The sequence below is a fragment of the Lepisosteus oculatus genome, chromosome 9, assembly GCF_040954835.1.
Source record: "Lepisosteus oculatus isolate fLepOcu1 chromosome 9, fLepOcu1.hap2, whole genome shotgun sequence".
Taxonomy (NCBI): Eukaryota; Metazoa; Chordata; class Actinopteri; order Semionotiformes; family Lepisosteidae; genus Lepisosteus; species Lepisosteus oculatus.
Window position 1 is genome coordinate 23,468,266 of NC_090704.1, and position 25,720 is coordinate 23,493,985.

General features: G+C 35.1%; 1 protein-coding gene across 4 annotated transcripts in view; it reads left to right on the plus strand.

The window, feature by feature from the left end:
• prkacba (protein kinase, cAMP-dependent, catalytic, beta a) overlaps window positions 1–25,228 on the plus strand; it is a 49,047-nt gene extending 23,819 nt beyond the window's left edge. For 2 of the 4 annotated variants that reach the window (XM_015355709.2, XM_015355708.2), the window contains exons 2-10: window positions 10,777–10,838; window positions 12,048–12,176; window positions 18,138–18,236; window positions 19,108–19,190; window positions 20,016–20,142; window positions 20,342–20,437; window positions 20,931–21,053; window positions 21,621–21,785; window positions 22,927–25,228. In XM_015355709.2, the coding sequence (XP_015211195.1) occupies window positions 10,777–10,838; window positions 12,048–12,176; window positions 18,138–18,236; window positions 19,108–19,190; window positions 20,016–20,142; window positions 20,342–20,437; window positions 20,931–21,053; window positions 21,621–21,785; window positions 22,927–23,052 (1,010 nt within the window). In that variant the 3' untranslated portion in view covers window positions 23,053–25,228. Of the gene's footprint in view, window positions 1–928; window positions 1,184–6,060; window positions 6,392–10,776; window positions 10,839–12,047; window positions 12,177–18,137; window positions 18,237–19,107; window positions 19,191–20,015; window positions 20,143–20,341; window positions 20,438–20,930; window positions 21,054–21,620; window positions 21,786–22,926 lie in introns of those variants that run through there. The other 2 variants (XM_006634978.3, XM_015355710.2) reach the window with 2 other exon arrangements.
• The last annotated feature ends 492 nt before the right edge of the window (window positions 25,229–25,720 follow it).

The window sequence follows — 25,720 nt, forward strand, 5'->3', positions numbered from 1 at the left end:
CCCTGGTATGGAAGCATAGCATGCTGTTTATGTTATTAAGCAGGCCTGCATCTGATATTGAGTAAAACATCGTTGCACAATCTTGTCATTGCACAATCACAATGTCAGCATGCAAAGTGTGTCTTGTGGACAGGATCAAGTGGGTGACTTTGTAAATGCATAGCAAAAAAAAAACAGGAAAGCAGCAAATAGTACTAAAACAATATTCCTGTTGTACCTAATAAACAGTATGTAAAATATGCCTTAGTATTTGGCTAGCTATATTGGAATCAAAAGTCAGTAACTGACAGGGTATCTGTAAAATGTGTGTAGTCTATTGTATAATAGCGGAGTGCTTTTCAGTGTTCTGAATGGCATTAGTATCTGCCTGCATCTAAAATGTAGACATTTTAATACTGTCAAGACATTTTGATTTTTCTGCTGGGACAGATTTTGATAGCCATTTTAAACGGCAGCTTTGTTTTGGTGCCTCCTACACACTTCCTATTTTGTTGTCTTCTTTTCGTGGTTCCAATTTACTGCGTGCTTCCAAGCCATAGTACCTTACAAAAACCTGAGGAATGTGTCATGAAAATTCCAGTTCTGTAGCTGAAAACCAGTTGCATTCTTGTACTTTTCACAGGATGGCATAGTCACAGTGGAATAACATACTGGAGAGCGGTATGGAAAAAAAAACTTGTATATGAAAGTGGACTATTTTTGGAATGTTAATAGCAACAAATCAGATTATAACACTGAACAAATACAGGAGACTTCACTTGCGTATCAAGTGAACGTTACATACTGCCATATTTATTACTTGTCTAGAACCTTTTTGAAAAGAAATTAAGCATATTATCTCTGACAGGAAGCAAAACCAATTCAGCATGCGGTAAGCCAAGTAGCAGCACAGTGCTTGCAAACAGGAAGCTTGTATCGCGCTCCTGTGAGTCAGAACAGAAACTTTGAGTTACCTTTGCACTGCAGTTGCTCAGTGTTGCTAAACACTGTCAGAGCTGTGGAATGGCTTTAGCGAAGGAGCTGCAGTGCAACCAGTGCACAGGCACCAGTTCAGGTCGTCACAAACTGGAAGATTTGGCCAGCCGTATTTTTCACCGACACCGCAAGGGGACCCAGGAGCAGAAGGCTTCAGAAAACGAGGGGCCGCATGTCTCGGAGTTCACCATATGTTGGGACAGATGGAGTAAGTGCCAGAATCTCAGAATTGATCAGACAAGTTGCAGCTCGCATGTAGCAAATAATTCTGAACTTCTTTTGTCGGCAGACTGTTCCATTGGAATAGACTTCTGTAAAATTGAGCTAAAAATATTTGATCTCTGAAACGTGTTGAAAAGAAATGTCTGGTCCTTTTATTTTTTTTTCTTGAAGTGGTATCATGAATTCTGTTAGAAGTTATTTTGAGTAAAGATGTTCCCAAGAAGTATACATTAAGACAGAGTGTTACTAATCTTGCTTTTCAGGACAGTAGGTTTTTCATTTGATCTATTTAATCTACTTAAAGAAGACAGCCGTCTTTTAACTTATTTGTATGTGTAATTTGTACAAACTCACCAACTGTTTCTTGTGATTCCGCTGTTAGAAACGGTTAAGTTTGTGATAGAATAACTTAAGGCGTTTGCAGATCAGTTTGCCAGAAAGATTAGAAGTCCTTTTATCGCTTTTTTAGAATAATCATTCCTACGTTAATGTAAAGACATGTCCTGCCAAAGCTCTTTGCTAATGTTAGTTGTGTCATTTTAATGTAAAGGAGAAATAACACCTTTTTACACCCCAAAGCTAGTTTTTTTTTCGATTTATAAATGTGGAAGTATGCGTCTTATCAGTATTTCAGACTTACGTGCAGCACTATCCTTGATAGTGTTGACTGTGTTAAGCTGCTGTTGCACTGCAATTTCCCTCATGGGATCAATAAAGTATCTATCTGTACTGACGGATCACTACAGTTCTGTCAAAAAGTATTTGCCCGCTTTCAGATTTTCAGAATTTTTGCACCATTTGACTATTATGTGAGCCTTTAAGGGTCCTAGTGATGTATAAAGCAAACCTGAGTGAACAGATAACTCCAAAATAGGGTGCTTGTTTAATTTATTCTGTAAACAGTCATCCACCATCCAATGTCCCCATGTGAAAATGGTTATGCCTCCCTAGTTCAGTCAAGTCAATGAAAGGGTTAGCTAGGGCTAGCTGTGTGAATACCTTATTATATACCTTATTTGGGCCAGCCCTGTTCTATTTAAAACTCACAAACCTTGGCTTTTATCATTACAGTGAAGTTCTTTTGATGCTTGTCAGTCTGGAAAAGGTTACAAAACCATTTCAAAAGCTATGGGACTCCACTGATCCACAGTTGAAAAGGAGACGATTTGGGACACTATTCCCAAGCGCAGCATAAAATCATCAAGGAAGTCGCCAAAAATCTCCAGAACAACATCCAAGCATCTGCAGGCCTCTCTCACTTTGACTAAAGTCGATGTTCCTGACTCTACCATCAGAAAAGCATTGGGTAAAAATGGAATTTCACTGAAGAGCAGCAAGGTGAAAACCATTGCTCATTAAGAAGAACATTGATGCTTGTCCACTAAAGCACCTGGATGACCACCCAGGCTTCTGGAGGAATGTTCAATGGATAGATTAGTCAAAAGAAGATCCTTTTAGGCAACATGGGTGCCTTTATATCTGGTAAAAAGTCAAAACTGCGTTCCACAGTAAGAACCTTATACCAGTTGTCAAGCATGGTGGTAGTTGTGTCATGGTTTAGGGATGTTTCGCTACCTCAGGACCTGGATGATACATGTTCTTTGTATTGGAGCATATCAGACTATCTTGCCAGTTGAGGAGCAGTTGGGTCATGCAACAAGACAATGATACCAAATATACAAACAAGTCTATAAGAGGATGGATGAAGAAGAACAAATTCAGTGTTTTAGAATGACCAAGACAAAGTCCAGACATAAACACCATTGAAATGTTGTGTCGAACAAGCAGTTTATGCTAGAAAACCCTCATATTACTGAGTTCAAGGAGGAATGGGCCAGAACTCCTGCACAGCGATGTGAGAGACCGATAAGCAATTACAAAAAGGGTTTGGTCACAGTTATTGCAGCTAAAGATGATGCAACCAGTTACTGAAGCTAACTTTTTCACACAGGGACTTAGGATGTTAGATTACTGTTAACGAAATAAGTGAAGCAGCAAATTGTGGTGTTATTTGTTCACTTAAATTCCCGTTTATAAATCACGTGATGCTCTGATAATATTCACAGCTACTACTGAAAATATTCAACAATTCTGAAAAACTGAAATTTTTTTTTTACAGAATTGTAACTATGACTATACCAATTGATTGGTTGCGAAGGAAATGCCACTTCTTGAAAAATAAAAAAATGCTGTTTTGGTTGCATTCTACACTTAACCTATGGCTTACAATTAATTTTAGTGTGAAACTAAATCAGAGAAAATAGTGTTCACTTCTGCTCGTTATATACTGCAAGTTGAATAAATGATACCTGGATCAAAAAACAAATATCATGCAACAGGACACCAAAACAGAACATATTGGGAATAATCGGCTCAATGATAATAAATGCTTGTTTTTCTATATGGCTTTTAACCTCTATAAGACCCTGAAGTACATTACATATAAGAAGGGATTCACTTCATCCTCCGATGAAGTACAACACCTTCCAGAGTGACATTTGGCAGTCATTATGTGCCAGCAGCCCTACTGGAGGTTAGTAAACAGTCAAAAAATATTTAACCAGTTGATTTAAGGGAGAAACCTCAAATTGGAGTTCACCCTAGGGTCCTAGCTAAATACTCTTACGAACTGGCAGAGGATTTTTAATTATAAAGTAGTCGCTACAGACGCAGTAGTGTTATGGCTCTATAAGGTGTCACAAGTATTTAAGAGGAAGACTTGCATGATGCCTGATTTTCTGCTACAAGAATACTATTTTCCTAAAACGTTTATGTATATAATGTTATTAAAAGGCATGTGCTAATAGCACAGTAATACGTGTGGAACTGGACATTACATTGTAGTGTTGTTAATACATAACTGAATTGCACCATTTTGTATATATAAGAACAGCTTTATTTTCTGTTGTATGCAAAATGGTGGAAGGTGACAGGTCTTTTGCTCTGACAAACTTCACAGTCTTACAGCTTCAGCAAAACAAATCAACGCAGTTTTGATCATGATGAAGTGATACTGTAAACTGATGGATCATTGCATCATCAGATTTTCTTAGAGATGGATTTTTGCTGATTTGTTAAAACTAGTAAACTAAAACAAATAGTTATATGGTATAGAGAATCAGTAATTGAATTAGATGATAAACTAGAATATAAAATAGAATATGTTAGTAATGCTTAAAATAGCTAAAACAAATTAAAATTCCACATGCAAACAGTTTTTCCTGGTCTTTTACATGCTTTGATCCTAATCATTGCCATGTAAAGGAGCAATAGTTTTAATCATATTTATTAAAAATATGTATTTTCTAGGATAGGAGTCTTCTATTAAGGAAGCATTTCCCAATATGGCATGGAGGAAAAGGTCGATTTTTCAGTTGCATGACTATTAACAGAATGTAAAAATACCAAAAGTGTAGGTGTAATGATTGCTGTACATGCCAGAAACAAATGACTAAAAAATAATGCCAAGTATTTTGAATAATCTTATACTTCTACAGCAGAGCCAGAATGTGGTACATTTGGAGTTTCATATTCTCTAATAATTAATGTGTGAAAGTGCCACTTTTATCATGTTTTTTTTCCAGTGTATTCACTTGTATCTTGTAAAGTGGTTTAGAAATGTTGCAACGGTTTCAGTGGTATTGCTAAAGCATTGCATTGTGCCAGCCTTTTAACCTAACTCTGATAAACAAGGTTTTAGGAGTCCATACTAAAAGAGTGTAATTTAGACAAGGGCTATATGAGATGAAAAGAAATGGAATCAAAATATTCCAGTTTGGTGAAAGTGTCCACAACAGATAAATATGGCAGGAAGTTGTGGATAATTACTGTACAATTTTAATTCAACATATCCTTCAAAAGAACAACAATGATTGTTGTTTGTGTTAGTCTATACAGATTTTGTCCCCATATGAATAGTCTAAAAAGTGACATCACAGAAAATGTGGCCTTACTGTATAAACGCAAGCAACATAAAAATGGGAGGCAAGTGTTCCGTGGTTATATATCGGTTTGTAGACTTGCAGGTCCAGTTTGTAATTTAGCTAGTGTGTATTTTCACATGCAAAAAATCATGACGCATTCTCCTTAGCACATTATAGTTTTACCATGCATTTAATATGAAATGATTGGCAAGCTAGAAGTAACTAACTGTCTTGCAACAGATTCATTTGTTAAAGCTGGCCAATGTCCTTTCATACAACAACCCCTTTAATTTTAGTTTTTTTTAGAATCATTTTATAATTGTCTCAATCAACAGTGTAATCATATGACCAAATGACTTCAGGTTGCTGATTAAAAAAAACAGTTTCCACTGTCTCTTCTGTGACGTCTGGTAACATTAGTGAGGTGCTCATACTAAGCATCACTGTGCTGAATTTGGACAAAGCAGGCATGACTGTCTTGTCTATCTTCAGCTGTGTTGGAATCTTATAGCATCTGGATGGTTCCCTTTGTGGCCAAGCTGTATTTTCCTGTTTTAATACTGGAATAGAAAAACAACATTAGTATGCATGTGAACAACGCACACATTAAGTGTTATGTTGTTTTTTTTTTTCTTTCCAGTCTCGCATGTCTTGTTTACATTATGTAGAACCTGAACCATTTTGTATCTTTTGTTATCTGAATAGAAATGTTTTTCTTTGTGTTCCTTAACTTTCCAACCCAGTTGCTGCTACTGCGTTGTGTGGCTCAGGGATTATCTCTCACTCATTTCTAAAGACCTGCAAAGCAGCAGTTCTTAATGGGTTAAAACCCACCCTTTGACTAGGCACTGCTACAGCTTGAAGTCAAGTGTTAATTCTGTACAGATCGTGTTACCATAGCAATGCCCTATGCTTGATCTAATTGCAAACATCTTTTTGCATCATGGTGTGCTAGCATCCTCAGAGCTGTTTCAACTTCCCTTTAGAACAAGCTAGTCATTTAGCAATCTGGGGATATTGTTGTTTTATTTTTGTCTTTTGGATCGGTCATCTAAACTTCGACTTAGATGCTAGCACTCGAAAAATGTCAGATCTCTAAATCTATGCAGAAGGCAAATGTGTACCTGGCACATTCTGCATGATAGTTCTGTTAAAGCTGTTTTGTGGTTGGTTACTGTATGGAATTAGTGCTTTATTTGCCATTTGTGCAGAGACACTTGGATAATTTCTTAGCAAAGAATGTTTCTGGGGATTCAGATCCAAAATGAATGGTGAGTACATTTTTTATCTAAGCCTGTCCTTGAAAGACAAAAAAGATGCTTGTATGATCATTTTGTTTATCTAAGAACCAAGTAATGACAATTATCAGTAATTGATAAAGTGAATGGTTTTTGCATAGTATTTTTCATCTTTTTTATTCTGTCACAATTCGGTTTCTTAAAAAGAGTAAAAGTAAAACGATAGTACTGAGATTGTGGTAGGTAGTGTTAAATCCTGCAGTGATTTTGTGTGAGTGTGTGATGGCTGTGGGTGGAAAGTAAAAGGGATTTGAGTGGCAAGCAGGACATTGTGCTACAAAATCGTAAGAAAACGATTTAGAAGCAAAGACACATTTTGTCATGAAGCAGCAGCCATTTAGAATATTCTATTTGTAGATCTAAAACAGCAATATTTGTCTGCTAACTCTGGTTCAATGCTGGGATGTTCCGTTACATAACAAATTTCATGATGACCACAGACAGTAAAAGAACTTTAAAGTGTCAAAACAGTATTTCCTGTATCCTTCCGATAATTTTGTTCCTAAGGGTGGACACAGGTTTTCATGATAGGGGGGCGTTTTGAGCTTGAAGTCCCTTGATAGTGGGGTGTGGGGGTGTGTAGTTCTGGAACAAAATCATAACCTGGAAGCCTAGAGAGAGATTGTACTGAGTCCATGCTATCTCCAGACTTACAAAAATGGGAAATTGTCATTAGTTTATGAAAAATAAGCAATGTGTATTTGATATATATATATAGTTGCCTGTACATGCATATGGTGAATAGTGTTTAATATGCATGTTGCAGAAAACAAATTTATGTCCAGTGCCATTGTCTGTATTCTTTCTCTGCATATTTCTGCATATTTGACAACAGCTTAGAAGTAAAAAGCCTTAGGGTCTTATTGATTTAGAAACAAAAATGAAACATCAATAACATGTATTGCTGAGGTCCAGACCTGAGTTATTTTTTGGGAGGTGGGTGAGAAAGCAATATTAAAGGAGAGCAATTCCATTATCCCCCTTACACCCTTTTCAACAGGTCCATACAGTTTAGATTTATTTTCAGTTTTATGCTTGGGCGTTCACAGGGTTTGAATTTGTATTGATGAAGATGTTCAATATTCCTTTTCAGAAGATCTGTATAAGGGCTGGGGTAGGAGAGAGCAGGGTTTACTCCACTCCCCATCTGCCTTTTGTTGCTGTATTTAAAGGTGATCCATGTTGACAAGATCCACATTAGTGTACACTTGGGTTTTTGTTAAATGTTTTAAAGATCTCATATATTCACAGGTTTTTCTTTTGCATTGGCATGTTAATGTGTAATTAGATCCATTAGAATGTGCTCTTACACTGTAATTGAATACATCTGAGATGTGCTGTGTCTTGGTTTTTAAAAGTGGTAAGACTAGTGTTGGTTTTAATAACTATTTACAAAGACTATAATAGACTTAGACTTAGAAATAGACTTGGACTTGGTGTGTATATCAAAATGTAACTACAACTAATATTGCTTAAGTTCCTATTGAAAAAAGCAATCATGGTTTCAGTGCTTTTATATGTTTTTGCTAGCTTTGCTGCTATGAATGTGAACCAAACAACCTCTCCAGTTAAAGGTATAAAACCATAAACATTATGGTTAACTGAAGCTGGGTACATGGAACAGTAATATCTTTTAGTTCCCCATTCAGACATGCCTTACTACACTGGACACTGTAAAAAGACAGAGACATTGCATGCTTGCCTTGAACCAGTCATATTGTTGCAATCGAATGCTGACTTTTAAAACATCCTTTTAATAAGGGCTTAAATAATCAAAGCTTTACTTTTTTTGAGAAATAATATTTCTAATACTAATTTGAAAAATACTTTTTAACATCTTTAGTTGTAGGCAAATGTGCATGGATGTTTTCTTCCTCGTACAGTATAGTGTAAATGTGAAGTATTTTGGCAAGATATGAAAATGTTAATGTAAAGTGTGCAACATGTTGGGGCTTATTTGGTATCATGTAACACACTCAGTGGATTCTGAAAAATTCCAGAAGTTCTACAGAGTTCTACTTCAACAGAGTAAGGGTATCTTTAAAATTTGGAAATCTTTTTATCCTTTATGACTTTATTACTGCATGGTTTTGGTATTCTATTTCGGCTCAGAAATTGCTTGGCCTAACATTAACAAACTTTCAACACATTCTCATGTTTTGCATGCAGAAAAATATATTGTACTGTGAAAAACAATGGATAAACCAATGATGGATTCACGTTTTTTGATGTAACAAAGGCCTGTGATAAAAAAAATAATTTGTAGCTTATTTGAATTTGAAGCTGGGATTAGTAAGTGTATCATGGTTTTTGAATGAGTTTCCCCCCTCTTTTTTTCCTCTATCACATCTGTCAGATTCAGTATCTTTAACTGTCTTAAGTCCTCTTTGTGTTGTCTTGCATTTCTGCTGTGATGTGTATTACAGAAATCACAATTTTTTTTAGATGCTAGTGAGAAGCCGTCTGCTTCTGCAGTATTTTTAAGATGACCAAATAACACGTGATTTCCGTAATAATGCTAAAATCTGTTAACCCTTGAGAGGTTTCTTCAGTGGTGTGTTATTCCAGTTGATTCAAAGAGAGCTTTAGGATTAAAATACTAAATGAATATTTGAGGCCAATTTTAGAACTGTCTTTATCTAAAAATTAAATAAAAGATTAGCTTATAGCTCAGGCGGAGTGGTGGCTAAGGAACTGTGGCTAAGGAACTGTGCCTGTGGCTGGAAGGTTGCCGGTTCAAATCCCGTGGCCGGCAGAGGAATCCTACTCCGTTGGACCCCTGAGCAAGGCCCTTAATCCCAACTGTTCCAATAAAGTGATCTCTCTCTATCTCTAAAATCTTACCCTGGAGTACTGAGATGCTGTTCATCAGTTGTGAGTGTGTCACCACAAGTGTGGCTGAAGTGACCAAGAGCCACCAGGATTCACTGAAGGCAGCTGGAGAATCCACTCGTGCTCTGCTCATGTACAGCTGACCTCTGCATGCTGTATGATGCAGAGCTGCAGTCTGTAAAACATGCAGTAGCACAGTGCAGCACAGAGGAAATCTGGGCCTTTACATTGATTTGAAAATTCCTAATTTGAACTGTAAAGCAAATATTATAGATACAATGTAAATAATAAATTGCTGTCATTAAATTAAAAGCTACCACTCCTTTGTTTCACATCTGCACGTGACATTCTTTATTCTGATAAGCAATAATAGATAGATCTAGTGTTGTGAAAGAAGATAAAATCAATTCTTTTGATTCTGTCAAAAATCCTGATGCTCTTTGTAATCTATCTGGAGAGAAAAACCTCAGTAATAGCTAAAGAGATTCAAATATATTTTTTAAAAAAGTCAAATGAACAAGGGAAACCATATTTGTTATGTATTTCTCTTTCTGTCTGTTGTACTTAAATACTTGTATTCTCTGTGTATGTAATCCACTTTTTTATCTTATGTGCTTGTTGTTAAAAACATAAACCTTCTCTCTCTCTTTCTCTCTCCTTCTAATCATCCCATCCATGTGGGTGAATGTTCCTGCAAACCCTTGGTGAACTATAGAGACTTTTGGTATGCTCATTCTTTCATAAGATGCACAAAGTCACAGAAAAGGAAAAAAAAAACTAATCTTGCATGTTTGAATTACTTATTCAAAGATACTTAATTGTGATTCATTCTCAATCCAATAACCTACAAATTCTGTGATATGAGTCTAAAACTGCAATTTGAAGTTTAAACACCCACTTGGCTCTTTTCAGAGCCTGTTATGACAGTGGTGCCAGATTGTTTTCCCCCAGATAAATTTTTAGATTGATGTGATCCCTGACAGTGCAAATCGCCACTTGATCTCTGTGACTATGGGTAGCTCGAGTCTGCTGTGTTTTTTCATGTAGCTCTAGTGTCTTTGCTTGTAGTAATACTGTGCTTTTCAGACCTCAGCTTTATTTTTTGACAGTATTACTTTAAAAGTGATGCCCAACAGTTCTGTGTCTAAAACGGTGCAGTTCCTGACTTGGATGTCACTCCTTTCCAAGCAGTTTGGTTCATCTGGAAAGACGTCTGAGCTCTTGGCATCACTCTTGAGATTGCTTGCCTGGGTGTTTCTGTGGGTTTCTTCTTAATCTTATTATAATAGTGTTTTTGATCACGGTGGAACTACATTTTGTTAAAACATAATGTAGATGGGAGCTTAGAAATTGATGTTTTCTTAAAATTTTTCTTAAAAATCGTCATGTCTTGCCTGTGGATAAACTCCCACTAACATTATGTTTTCTCTGTTGCCCACCAAACCTTATGTACATGGATTTGTAAAGGCTGTGGAACAACCTGGAACTACATGTACTAATTGCACACTCGTTTCTCCTTCTTTCAGTGAAAGAGTTCTTAGCCAAAGCCAAAGAAGATTTCTTACGAAAATGGGAATGTCCACCACAGGTAAACCTCATAATGAAAATCAAGTAGCAATGTCTTTACACCATTATTGCAAAATAAAAAGGATTTCTTGTCATTGAGGACATTGACAAATATTTGGAAAGGTAATGTTTTATACAATTTGAGCCAAGTAAAAACGTTTAAGTTGGTAATTGGAAAATATTTTCTGAAATATCGTTTTTTTACATGTTGATGTTTATTGCTGTGTATTCTAACACATCCATTAAGCGTTCACTGAGATGTAGTGCTGCACACAGTTGATCTTTGTGCCATTGTCTTCAAAGGATTGCTTTGAAACCTCTTCAGATACTACTTTAGGATATATAGTGGCTATTGTTAATGGGGGTATCATTTAATAATCTCTGCATTTTGAAAAACAATTGCTGATATTTCAGTAGCTGACAGTCCTTTGTACAAAACATATTTATCACAAAAAAGTTCCATGTGGCAAAATTTCATACATTGCCTCTAAATATTTTTACTCAGTGTATATAAAATGTGTGGTATTCTGGGTTTTCCAGTGCCTACTTATACCAACTAGACAAGTAAAGTGGATTACACAAAAAACTGTTAACTTATCTGATGTGTTAAAGTGAACATAGATCACATGACAGAGGTTTCATATTTGCACAGCTTTTTCTTACTTTTTTTAGCCTGTTTTTCAAATCTCATCTGACAGCTATGATCCCCGTTACCACACACAAGTGAAAATGAAGTGTAGGTTTACTCCTCTGGTCCAAGCCTAGAGGAGTCATGACACAGCCCCGTATCAGGACAAAAGTGCCGACTGGAAGAAAGTGTGTCCATTACCTCACAACATAACATGCTTACAAGCACCCAGGAGGCTGCAGGGGTCACTGGGAGAAGATGGCCGACGAATCCCACCCTGTCCTTGACACACTCAGCCAGTTGAGCCCTGCCGCGTAAGGGGATCCTAGTCACAGTCTGCTAGTGGTAAGGCTCGGACACGAACCTGCAGTCATGGGGCTTTTCCACCACCCGACTGAGCACTTTTACCGCTTCAGCTATTCAAGTGGCTCTTGTGCCATTCTCCCCCCCCCCCCATGTAGTGATCACTCCCTCCCAGCCTTCAATTGTGAATGAAAATTGGTTCCTGCTAATCACCCAGGAGGGTCAAACAGATTTCACGTGACTTGTTTCCTAATGCCGCCACCTTGTTGCCAAACTGATTGGCCATGTATTTTTTTCCAGAGCACGGCTGGTCTAGATGACTTTGAGAGGCAAAAAACCCTCGGCACAGGCTCTTTCGGAAGAGTTATGTTGGTAAAACATAAAGGAGCAGAGCAGTACTATGCCATGAAGATACTGGACAAGCAGAAGGTTGGTAGAAAAGAAAATGTCTTTCCTGTTTAGTTCAAGATAAGTATTAAAAAATGGTGTTTAAAAATAAACTTGTTCACTTTACTCATTCTGACACATTGGTTTGCATTACATTAATAATTACATTTTAAAAATGTTTAATTTTGTGCTCATCCAATTTAGAAGCTTTATTTGTATAAGACACTGTTATCTATTTATCTGATGTGCACATAACTGCTTTGCAAACTCTGCAAGAATTATGGGTTCCTTATATTGATGAAGCTATCCTTTCTTTTATGGGCAGTTCATCAATTTCTGACAGTATTTAATGAAGTATCAGGCCTATGTGTAATGCAGTAATGTGACCATCCTGATTTCCAGTAAACCTGATATTATGATTTGTTTTTATTGCATAGATCTAACGCAGCAAAGCTGTCATCACACATCCCTAGGCTGGATGACTGTATCTGAAATGACATGCAAATCAGCTTAAGCCGAATGTGTTCGGGATGAGTTTTGCTTAGCCCTTTAATGAAATATAACAAATACAGACTTGCTCGTTAGAAATTACGGTAACATTACCTGAATGTTGTTGAATCATGGCCTCATAATACCTTCATTATTGCTCCACAAAATGTTACAATCACATTCATCATGCTTTATAGGGACATGCAGAAATGACATAACCTTTGGATAAGAGGAGATGATGTTTGTTTTACAATCATTTCTAGCACTTAGTACAATGCAGTTATTACCATACTGCAGCCTGATTTGTACTCAAAAACTACTATAAAAAAGCACAGCAGCTGCTGTTATTTTGATATTTGTTAAACCTTTTCTAGCACATTTGTGAAACTGTGCAATTTAAACCTAAACATAAAGGTAAACCTGAGGAATGCATTTGTAGAATGCAGAAATGTGCAATGTTCCCTCAGAAATTAAATGGAAATAGTAAGAAACACATTCTCCATATACACTCTCTTAATATCAAGTTTTTGTTTAAATGTGACTCAAAATATACAGTACACTATTTTGTAATTCAGAAAAAATCAGTTGTCACTTTAATACTCTTAGCTACAGTCGGCAACAGAAAGCATGACGGAGTGTTGAAGACAGTATATGCTGCTTATACCCAGTTGCCTGTCAGGATGAATAGAATCACTTGGGTGACAGGTAGCTGGGCAGTTTCAGTGTTCTTCCAGCCACTGTCCATTACCCATTGTGTCACACTTACTAAACAATACTGTAACATGTCTTTGTAATAGGATGTACCTCATGTGTATATTGTAAAATTGCTAAACCCTAAAAAAATATATTACTGCGAAAAATAAGCTGTGAATAATTTAAATTCTTTAAAAGCAACCAGCCTATAATTATTAATCATCAGAAATGCCCTCATTAATAAGGAAAAAATGTTTGTAATATGACATTAGAGAATTTAAGTTAAATGGCATTTTAAAGGCTCACTTGGAGTAAAAGGACTAGAGAGCTAAGTCCAGATGTGAGCACTATTCACCATTCACCTATAACAACGGTCATCCCTTCACATTTTACATTACATTGACAAACATTAACAACCACTCTGTTTAAAAATAACTTTTGTAGAACTAGATAGACAGCTTACCCAAATAAAGTCTGACTAGAGTTTTCATCTCTTGTTTTAGAATGGACCCATAATGCACCATCTCTCCTATTTGCATGCATTTTTAATGGACATGCACTTTTAATCACATTTTTTTAATTACACAACATTTTTCAGGGATGCATCTTCCTCATAAAAGTTAAATGATTTTTATTTTTTTTAATTTGTCAAGTTTTGTTTTCTCACTTGGTTTCTCCTAGATCAATAATCAATAGATCTAGATTAAAGTGTTGCATAATTTACTTGCATCGCATATGTTCTGTGGCTAATCTTATCAGTTACTGGGTCATATATTTTCTTAGAATATCAGAATACTAGTGAAACATCATAATGATGTGCATGTTAGAGAGATGTCAACTTTAATTCAATCTTTATTGATAATCAATTTTTTCTTATTGCTGATATTGACAGTTTTATGCTTACACGACACTGATTTGTAGTTCCTGAATGTAATTAAATTTCTTATTAATCTTAAAATTGAGTAAAGACCAATTAACTATTTTTAAGTGTCCTAATTTCCTATGTGTTTGTATTTGATGACAGAATGATTATTTATTCCACAGTAATAACTTTAACATTATAAATTCATATTTTCTAAGTCAAGTGTCAAGTAAGTGTAATGTTGGTTTTTGAGGTGCTCTTACGTTTAGAAATGCAATAGTTAACTTAAGACAGTGAAACTGATTTATTTCTTCCACCTTATTATTAAAATGTAAAAGGGCAGTTGTGGAATGTTGTTGTCACTTGCCTAAGGTTTTTTTACTATCCAAAAATACATTACACAGAAGTGTTGCGCAAGTGTGATTAATGTGCTCGATACAGAAATCCTGTGGGAAACAATTAACAGATACCTTCAGAATTAAACCAGTGCACCCAAGAAATGGGAAATGACTCCTGTAATAATATTAAGCACATTTCTATTTTGGTTCCAAACTTAGGGTGTTGTCAGTACAAATAAGTAACTGCTTTCTGGCAGACATAGAAAAATAAGGAAGTTAACAAACTTTCACTACAATATCTGTATAGAAAAGAGAAGGAAAAGCTACCATAAATGGAATTTACTGCCTTCAGTTACACACGGAGATTGAAGTGATAATTTAACTGCAGAAGATTTAAATCATATGTTTTTAATGCTGTGCCCAGTTAAAGCTAAACATAGACGTAAAACTAATTTAGTATATTTTTAGGAACCTTGCATTCAATTTTGAAGATTCTTAAAACATGAAACCAAAAAAAGTTTTGTGGTCAGAGGAGATTCTTCGTAAATACAGGATAACCTAAAACAGTGTCTTGTGGAAAAGGCTTGATTAGCTCTCAAGTGAGATTGAAGCAAAGAAGAATTTAAGACTTTGTTCTGCTTTAAGAAGAATAAGCATCCATATCTAGATGCTGCTTGTACTACAGCACTCTTTGTATCAAAATCGGAGCATTCCTATTCACACACCATTGTGCAACCTATTGATTGCTTTTGACTCTGTAGTTTCATGATATCTCATAAATGCAAAGGTGGTGGCATTTTAAGGAAAACACACCATTATAATTTATCTGAATCTGTTTGTACCATGAAATCAGAAAGGAAATCTTATTTCTAAAATTACATATTTTGGCATCTTAAAGTCTTAACATTGCTATCTCTCTCTGTCTCTCTCTCTACTTAGTTGAAACAGGTAGTGAGTCTAAAGACAGGTTTGCCATTTTGTATGTTCTATGCCACAATGTTAATGGCAAACACTATATACTAATACATTTTATTACTAATGTGAAACTTGATTACTAACCTATTCTAAAGATTCATTGGTTGTAGAGAAGGCCCTACCTATTTTATGGCTGTTAAAAAGAGGACAGACCATGAAATTTCAGCTTCACCATGAAATCTTGGCCTCATTCTATATGAGTATTAGTTTAAATTTGAGACACCTCATTGTCAAAATTACAGAACTGCGTTTCTTTTGACATTTGACTGTAACAAATGTCAACATTGAGCTCTATTCTCTATGATACTCAGTGATTGGTAGCATCTTGTGGTATGTTTACTCCTGTGATGTAGAGATCTGAGCTGCTACAAAGTGTGTAGTGCTTATTGTAACAAACCATGTGGAAAACATAACATCCAAATTCTGCATGCAGAGTCAGTCATACATTCTGGTATGATCTGCAATCATTCTTGTCTGGTTGTAAACTGACTTTTTTCATGTTAATGACAATTGAAACAAATGAAAAAAAAAACATGTTTTATTGCACAACATGAGAATTAGGATTTAAGTATCATTAACTGAACGTGAGCCGTTTTGAAACATAATGATTCAAAATTAAGTGAATTTGGTTGATCCATATAGACCCATGATGCTGTCATTTCTGAAGTTGTTTTGGTTATGAAATGATAAACTGAATTTCTTTTATCTAATCAAGCCCAGTAGAAGTTAGGGCTGTAAGGGTTTAGATAAAAACTAAGAACAGAGTGTGGGTTATTAGGGCTGGCTACTTCTAGGGCATTATCTTAACCGTGGGTTCATTTTGCTCTTACAAGATTAATACAGTAACACTAGTAATATGATAATCCCCCCATAATCAAATAAGCTAAAATGAAAATATAGTTTAACCTTACTTAATTTAAAGCGCTAAATTATATAACAAGTACTTAATTCATTCCATCAGTTTTTTGTTCAAGATGAGTATTCTCTTAATTTGAATTAAGTATAATTGTAATAGACAGAATCATCACTTTTGTTTGATCATTTATTAAAAAATGATGGCTGATCATTCTACCATACAGATCCTTGAAAATAACATTGCTTGTTTTAAACTAACAAGAATTCCCTACAAAGCATTACAGGGAAATGTTTTAAAATATCTCTTAAAAATAAAAAGTACTGCAGAATATTTACATTCTAAAATGGAAATGTACAATTTCAAACACCTTACTCTTCCCATGCTATTTATATCTGAGCTTTTTTTATATCGACAGTACCCATTATTATTATTATTATTATTATTATTATTATTATTATTATTATTATTAACCTTGCTGAGCCTTTGGCTTTGGTACTGTATTTTAGTTATTATGATAAAGCAGCTGTCTGTTGGGCATTTTTAATAAATTACATCAATTGTGATTTTTGTATTGAAGCATATTAGAAAAAGATTGAATAACATAGGTTAACATCCCTGTTTCTCAAGCGTTTCTGTAATATTAATGGGTGTATTCTCCCTCTTGTGACCTTTTGGCTGGTTGTCTCTGCAAAAACCTTTGAAAGGTCATACTGGAAAATGTCAAACACCCAGAGAACTTCAAACATATCTGACATCTTTTCAAGTGGTTTTTGAATCCCTGCATAGCTCACAACAATGTGATTGGTCATTTAGTCAAGCAGGTGAAATGATTAATCACAAAAAAGCAGTCTTGAAAATGTACTGTATACTCTTCCTTCTGTATCACACTGCATTCCCATATAACTTTTATTCAGTTTACACGTAACAGAAAAGCAAAGTCATGTTAAGATTGTAGCATACCCCCAGACTGTGCAGGTGAACTTTTGCCTGTTCCTTTTCTATCCAAAATGTCATCAGGGCCAGGAGATGTGTGCTTCACTATTAGTAAAACTAATAGTAGTTCTTTCAGTCTTTACTGGCTAAGAGCTAAAAATACAAAAGGTGTGATTTTTCTAAATGAAAGTTATGTAGCTTAGTATTGAATGGTGGAAGAAGAGGTGTCAGTGTTTATCAACCCATGTTTTGTATAAATTAAAACTTGTAATAGTTTTTAATTTTTTTCTCAAGTAAAACTTAATGATAATACAATTTTAAATGTGTTAAAAACTTGTACCTTTTCAGTCATCTCTTAATGTTTCAGCAATTTCCATATATCATCTGATTTATTTTAATACAAAAAAGTTACACTGTATTTTTTACAAATACCCTTTAAAGCATCTTTTTAATATATCTTTGCTCTTATATCCCAAAGCAATTTCTTCCATCTAAATAAACAGAAGTCATGAACGGTTAACTTGCAGCCAGTTATAGTCAACTGTGAGGTCTGCCTTATGTACATTGATTAAAAATAACTGTAGGAGAGTGCTTAACTCTCTTATATGTACATACAGTATCTATCACATATGAATGCATTAAGAATTTGTAGAGGTTAAATATAAAATTCAACAAGTCTCATATCAGGGTAGAAAATAATGCACAGAGGAGCTTCAGCAAATTTTGCCAAATGTTCTATCTCTGCTGCAATATTACTGTGTTACACATTTACTTATCATAGAAATCTTAACTTGTTGGAATTTATTCTTATTAATTGGTGCTGCATGTGTTCACCTTTTTGTGTCCTTGTTTTGTAGGTTGTAAAGCTGAAGCAGATAGAACACACATTAAATGAAAAGAGAATATTGCAGGCTGTGTCCTTTCCATTTCTTGTAAGGTTGGAGTATGCCTTTAAGGTAAATGTATATTAATGGATGTTTAGAAGACTAGCATTAACCAATAACACATGAAATATGCAATATAACCACAAGTACAGTATACTTCAAGGGGTCTTACATTATTTTAGGCCAATTGATTCTTTAGTTCAGTCATGAATTATAATTTTTTTTTTAATTGAAGACCAAAAGTTCATCTATTTACCTACAGAAGTCTGCAGACGAAACTGTAGAAGTCAGTTCTTCTACATTTGAGGCAACGTATACTGAAAAAACAGGTCTTATCACATAAAAAGCACTTATTGTTAGAATCATCTTCTGAGTAGGTGACCCATTGAAATTTAACTCCTGTTTGAATGCTTTGACTTATTCAGTATTCAGGGGGAAAAAAAGGTTTTTGTTCATACAAATTACACACAAATATACCTGTTCTCTTAGTATATTTCTGTTACGATAACACTGGTGCACCACGTCAAAGTTCTTTGTTGTTTAAAAATCCACTGTTGATGAAGCCCAGTCTCATCTTTTGTCACATCTTTTGTGAAGCAGCAAATGCATTTGACTGTAGTACTGTAAGAAGTCAAAGTTAGTTCAAAACACTCAAGCGTTTCACACAATATCTGAATATGCAAACATTTTTTTCAAGACCCTGATATGCTTATCTGTAAATTAATGTAATGGTTATATTACTTATCACAATGTGCTCTAATAATATGCTTCTAATAAGATTATATATTATAGTTAGAAAGAACAAGGTGACCTCTATGTTCGTAGCTGCTGGGTCTTCTTTGTAGGACTGAGTTAGATATAAAATTGGTGTCTTACAAGTTTAAAGGACAGTGCAGTGCAAACTGCTTGTCTTACCCAAATCCCCTTTTTTCCTTGATTGTAGGATAACTCTAATTTGTATATGGTGATGGAGTATGTTCCAGGAGGAGAAATGTTTTCACATCTTAGAAGAATTGGAAGGTTTAGGTAAGTGAAATACTCAGTATTATTCGTTAGCTGGGTGGAAATGAATGAGATCTGCTTGCTTGCATACTCTAATATAGAGAATTTTGAAATGCCATCCTAACTTTGAGGTGGAAATGTAGAAAAAATATTTGTTGTGAATTTATAAACAGCATATAATGGTGTTTCAGTTTTATTTCAATACAGGAATAGTAATAAAACCCACCACTCTTGGTGTAATTATGGCAAAGAGACGAGAAATATAAACTTGTTAGCCATAATGGCAAATCCATATATTTTATCATTTTAGGTAGGAGGTCTTTTTTATAACTTGTTAAATAAGTTTAATAAGTAAATAAGACTGTGTAAGATACGGTCTACATTTGTCATTACATAACTTCTGTTTCTATCTCCTTAACATCATGCCTGAAGAAAATGTTAACTTGAGAGTAGAGAACATTATATTGTAGTTCCCCAGAACAGTATTTCTAAGTATACACAATAAGAATAGCATGCTCTACATTGCAGTTAATTATAGAAACAGTGGTATAAGTACAAATATAGCAAGCAAGAATAAACCAGTAATAACCAGTCCCCTTTACCCTTGGGAAAATCTTTTTTACTAATTTAAATTGAATTTGAAAAACATTTTTTTATTTATATTTATCCAAAATAAAATGATAATTATTCATAATCTAACATATGTTAATTGGGGAAAAGTTAAAAATCTGATGATTAAACCTGAAATGCAACCTGCAAAAATTAAAACGTCAATGCACATTTTAAATGTGATGAATGCATTGCATTATCCCCTGAGGCTTAACTGTTTCTGTGGCTGTCTTCCCTTAGTGAACCTCATGCACGATTTTATGCAGCTCAGATAGTACTGACATTTGAGTACCTCCATTCACTAGACCTCATCTACAGAGATCTGAAACCTGAAAACCTTTTAATCGATCAACATGGGTACATCCAGGTAAGTAACCAGTGTTTATATTGGAAATACTCACGATTTAAGGATTGTTATACTTCTATAACAGTTATAGAACTGTAATGCAATTGAGGAAAATAATGACTCTTAATGAATTATTGTTAATTAAATCTCTGTTTCTGAGTTTTTTCTGTTTGTTGGCGATCCCATTATGTTGAATAACAGGTAGTCTTCTTTAATGTAGGTCACAGATTTTGGCTTTGCCAAAAGAGTAAAGGGCAGGACTTGGACATTGTGTGGAACTCCAGAATATCTGGCACCAGAGATTATCCTCAGCAAGGTGGGTGTTAATACTTTTCAACATTGTATCCGACTAAGTCATAATAAATAGTAAATTCATTCTTAATGGTTTTAATGGGTTATACTCATTGCTGGCATGTATAAGGTGTGGTTGGTGCTATGTTTTGCTGCTTATGGATGTAATTAAAATGGTTACCTGTATTATTTTTGTATTTTATTTAGTAAAATCATTTGGCTACTATTAATGCAGAACTAAATAAGACTGCTCTAAAGTTGTCCAAGCAAGCTAGTCTTCTTCAAACCATCTTGGTTGTAAACACTTCTCTTATCATGCTTATTTAATATTATGTTATTTAATATGCTGTAGGCTGACATCTAAGTGCCATTGTGAACATTTTATATTGATTTACACCTCGTACATTAGCTAGTAGTACTATCAGTTATTGAAACCATGTGGGTGGGTGGTGTGGGCTTCAGTTGGTTTTTATTCATTTTTTGTAGCTGTGTATGACTAAAGTGCAATTTTGTTTTAGGGCTACAACAAAGCTGTGGACTGGTGGGCATTAGGGGTTCTAATCTATGAAATGGCAGCTGGCTATCCTCCATTCTTCGCAGATCAGCCTATTCAGATATATGAAAAAATTGTCTCTGGCAAGGTATGGCTGCATGCCTTGAATGTCCTGTTATTTCCAACTGATTATAAGCCTTTTTCATTAAATGTTTAGTTTAAATGCTAAATAGTTCTCTTAAAAATAGAATATGAAGGTCTTATTAGTTGTAAAATATATGTAGTGCAGACTTGTTACCAGTTTTTTTCCTTTGTTTAGGAGGCCCTATATTGTTTTGGTGATTCTCTTCATTATTTACTTTGGCCAGTACTGTTCCCTCATGTACAACAAAAATGCTGTGCTCGTCCGGTCATTCTATACAATATTGTCAGAAACCAAGAAGCTTCCGCTCAGAAGATTTGGAATAAATCCCCCCTGTGCCTGTTTGCTGCTGTTTGCTGATCATAATACGCATTACATGGAATTAGTTACCCCCTTGAAGAGAGAAAAGTTATGTTGACATTTTGAATGATTGTAAAACACCAAGGAAAAAAAACATTAAGTTACAGTAGTAGACCTTTATCTCTTGATTGAGTTCCATGACCACATTTGTAGCATTAAAGTCAGAAAGCAGTTTCTGTTTTGTATTAAGCACACTTACATTTTGACTTTTAGGTACGATTCCCGTCTCACTTCAGCTCAGACTTGAAAGACCTTCTGAGGAATTTGCTTCAGGTAGACCTGACCAAACGGTATGGCAATCTGAAGAATGGTGTAAATGACATTAAAAACCACAAGTGGTTTGCCACAACGGATTGGATTGCCATCTATGAGAGAAAGGTAAGCTTAGTATTTGTCAAATTTGTAGAAGTTATGAATGATAACTTCAGTGGAGTAAATCAAGTTGTGCTAAATTCAAAGTTTAGGTATGGAAGTTACCCATAGCTTTGTGTTGGCTGGGCAGAAATTTGTCTACACAGGAAGGAAAACGAATTATAGCTGTTAAAGTCTGTGGAAGAGCTTGCAGTGTTTATTTTTAAAAAGTTATTTTGTGGGGGTATTAAAATCCCTTTAAGTCTTATCTGTACTAAGATTGTGCACCTTTTGAATAATTGAGATGACCACTCTCTCCATAGTTGGCTAAGTATCCTGTCACTTGTCACGTAGATAACAGGATGGTATTCTGTTAATTCCCTAGAAACAAACAAGCATAGATGGTTCCCTTTTATATTTTTATGCATGTTAAGTATATGTATATTTAAAAAGGTACTATAACTTAGATTTGAAACTGTAGCATTTTGTATTCCATATGTTTTTATAACCAATTTGTCATTTGCATAATAATGCTACGATTTACAGTTTTCAAAGATTTATACATTTGTAAACATGTCAGTCTCAAGTGCTTCCCTATGGTTAGGTTAGGTGCATCACTACAGCCACATCAGTAGTTCAGTGATTGCAATACCTATTCACTGTCATACATTGTCAATAAGAGCAAAGTGCATGCAAAACCTGTGGACTGGAACTCCCTGTGTGAAATACAGAAGAAATACAGAGATGCATATTTATAAACATTGACATAAACTTCAGTAGTTTGCTAACATAACACAGGATATAAACACACAAAAAAAATTCATATTGATTTTTTTTTCCATATGACCTTTAAGAAGAACGTGGTACTTATTTTGCTTAGACGTTTAGGTTCACATTTAACGGTAGCATAAACTACCATATTTTTCTGACACCAGATAAAATCTGATTTCCAAATCTGATGTTTCAGCTATTTTAATATTTCTAATTATTGAAATTATATTTCATTAAAAATATTTTGGTATTTATTTCTGTTTCATGGTTCCTCTCTGAATCTGGTTGTACATTGATGACAGTGTTCATCTGATCGGTTCTAGTAGTATTAAGTTCAGAAATAGCAGCAGTAGCCTCTCTGTTATAGCTTCAGTCTAAAACACATTTTTGCTTACAGGTGGAAGCTCCTTTCATACCAAAATGCAGAGGCCCTGGCGATACAAGCAACTTTGACGACTATGAAGAGGAGGACATCCGTGTCTCTGTTACAGAAAAATGTGCAAAAGAGTTTTCAGAATTTTAGAGTGTGAGAGTGAGGTTGCATCAGGGCTCGTATATGGGATCTTTGCACTCTGCTAAGAGATGGGGTGGAGCTGAGACCATCATATTTGTTCAAACAATACCTAGTTCCTTCATTCCACAAGGCTGAATGAGGTCCTTATTGCCATGATCCTTGTGTGCAGTTAGCACTAACTCTCATACACAGGCACATTTAAGCAGTCACTCCTTGTGCTGCCACACAACTAGACCACTTTCTTATCCTTTCTTTTCTCTTTTTTGAGTTTCAAAGCAGTCGTCTTTGTCTTGAATGTTGTATCTCCCCCTTTTTTTACAAAGTGGTATTTTACAGAAAAAGTCAAAAGACAAAATCGGTAATACACACCCTTTGATTTTGACGTGTAATGATTAAGTGATCAGTTGTACCAGGAGATGTCGGAATTGGTGTGTGATTCAGGTCAACTTGAAAGATAGGTGTTGCTTCTAGTGTGTGCCATCTAACAGTTTTTGTCTGTTACATGTCTGAGACTTTTTAAGAAGAGTTGCAAGCTGAAAAATCTTTTTGCTCAGACTAGAATCTAGACAACTTTTTTTCGGCATCTTTCGGAAGTAGTACTTGTTCTTCGTGTGTATCTGTACATCAATCAAATAAGGTTTCGAACACCTTGCGTGTTCAAAGCATGACCAAAATTAGAATTCAATGAATGGTAGAACCAGGTGGACAATGCCCTTTGCCCTCTGCCCTTTGTCCTTTTCTCCTGAATTCAGTACCACTAACCCCACGACTTTTTCTTTCTTCTCTGAAGCGGTGTTCTTGCCATTGTACAGCTGCATACTGCTGAGAGTGGCAAACCTAATTACAAAAGCAGAAGACCCTCAAAACTAGATAGGTCTTTGTATCATTTCTAGCGATGTTTTTACCAGTCTGTCAACTCTTAGATAGTTGTCTTTAAACTCCTGTTTTCCATGTATTAAAATGTTTTTGGCAATTAAAGCTAGAAAATGAGACACAAGAAAACGAGAAAATTTGAGGGACGTAAAAGAATTAAGACCCCTTAAATTGATATCCTTCTGCATCACTGTATTGCTCCACTATTAGGTATGTTCAAATTAAAAGGAATAATATTTGCAAAAAACCTCTATTTGGAGTGAATTGCTAAAGTGAATGGTCCATTGTTTGGTATAAAGTGTACGAAAAGGTTATCTGCCAAGTTTTGCCTGTGGCACAGTGTTGGTAAAACTGGACTGGGCATGTGCATTAACAGTTTTCACTCCATTATGAGTTTTTAATGCTTACGTCGTTTTGCAAAGTTCTCAAAAGAGATCTGTAAAACTGCCATATTTCTACGTTTTCCATTTTTACTCTTGCATTTCTGTCTTGGTTTATTTCATTCTTATGACAGAATGTAGAATTGCAACTAGTAGCTATGTATATTATTTTTGCTTGATTTTAAGTTATATTCACACACCAACTAAAACAATTTCAAAAGCTGATGTGTGCAAGCTTCAGCACCTTTCTATCACGTTTAATTCAGTCTGTCAAAACTCATTTCATCAGACACATTTGCGTTTTCATATATATTTGTTTTTATTTATACACGTATTAGGGAAAGATGCTGTCTAATAAATTTAATTTTGAACGGTTAAAAATGGCATAGTTCTTGCTGTCTTTGGAAGATCCATTTTAATACTGTAAGTGTGAAATAATATGGTTTAAACATGAAACAGACACACATCAGTATCTAGCCATCATACTCGTTGGTGTGTCAGTGAGTGTTACATCACTGATAGCACTTCCTCCTAAGCTATGTGACACTCCTGGAAATAAATCTCCTTTGTAGTCATCTTACATTACCAGTATGGGCTCTACTATCAATTCTCTATGTATTTAGTTTCTTGGATATTTTGCACAACAATGTCATTAGAAGGCTGACACTGACAGCAGTTTTTGTCCACCCATATTTACTTGTATGTGCAAGGGAAGTATAAGATACTTTGCTGTAGCAGATTTTATGTAACAAAAGATATATACGTCACATTAATAAATTTTAAAAAAATCCTTTGTATGAAAATGTTAAAATCTTTTGTATTTCATTTAGACTGAGGACATGCTGTTGTATGCTAGCTGTATGCGATAAATTCTACAGTAACTTTGTTGTCGTTTATGGACATAAAGATTTTAATAAACGCTGGAGATCACATTTCCCATCTGTTTTAGAATTTTAGATTTTCTTTGATGAGTAAAGTAAGTCATTATTATTTTTTTTGGTTTAGAAATGGAATTGTAAGATTGCATTAGTGAAAACTGAGAAAGAAAAACTGGTTAAAGTGCACTGCTTCACATCCTTGAAGGTAATGAAGTAATGTTCCTACCAGTAGTGAAAGAAGAATGCAGTGACTGAAATGTCTCTCATCTGGCAAAAGAAGTTCCTGTAAATGCTGCAGAATTCTTGTCGTAATTACAGCATCATGTTTGTAAGATTAAGTTTAAAATACCTTTATGATTTGAACTGGTTCTCTTATCATGCATTCCTTACAAACTGTTAAAACATGACATCAACATCATAATACTGCTGAGTAGATTAGAACCAAGAATGCTTCTGGAGGGATTTCTCACTTTTGTGAGATGAAATGTCCTGAAACTGGCCAGGTAAGTATGAATGTCCATTCAGCAAAATCCATAGGCACATTCT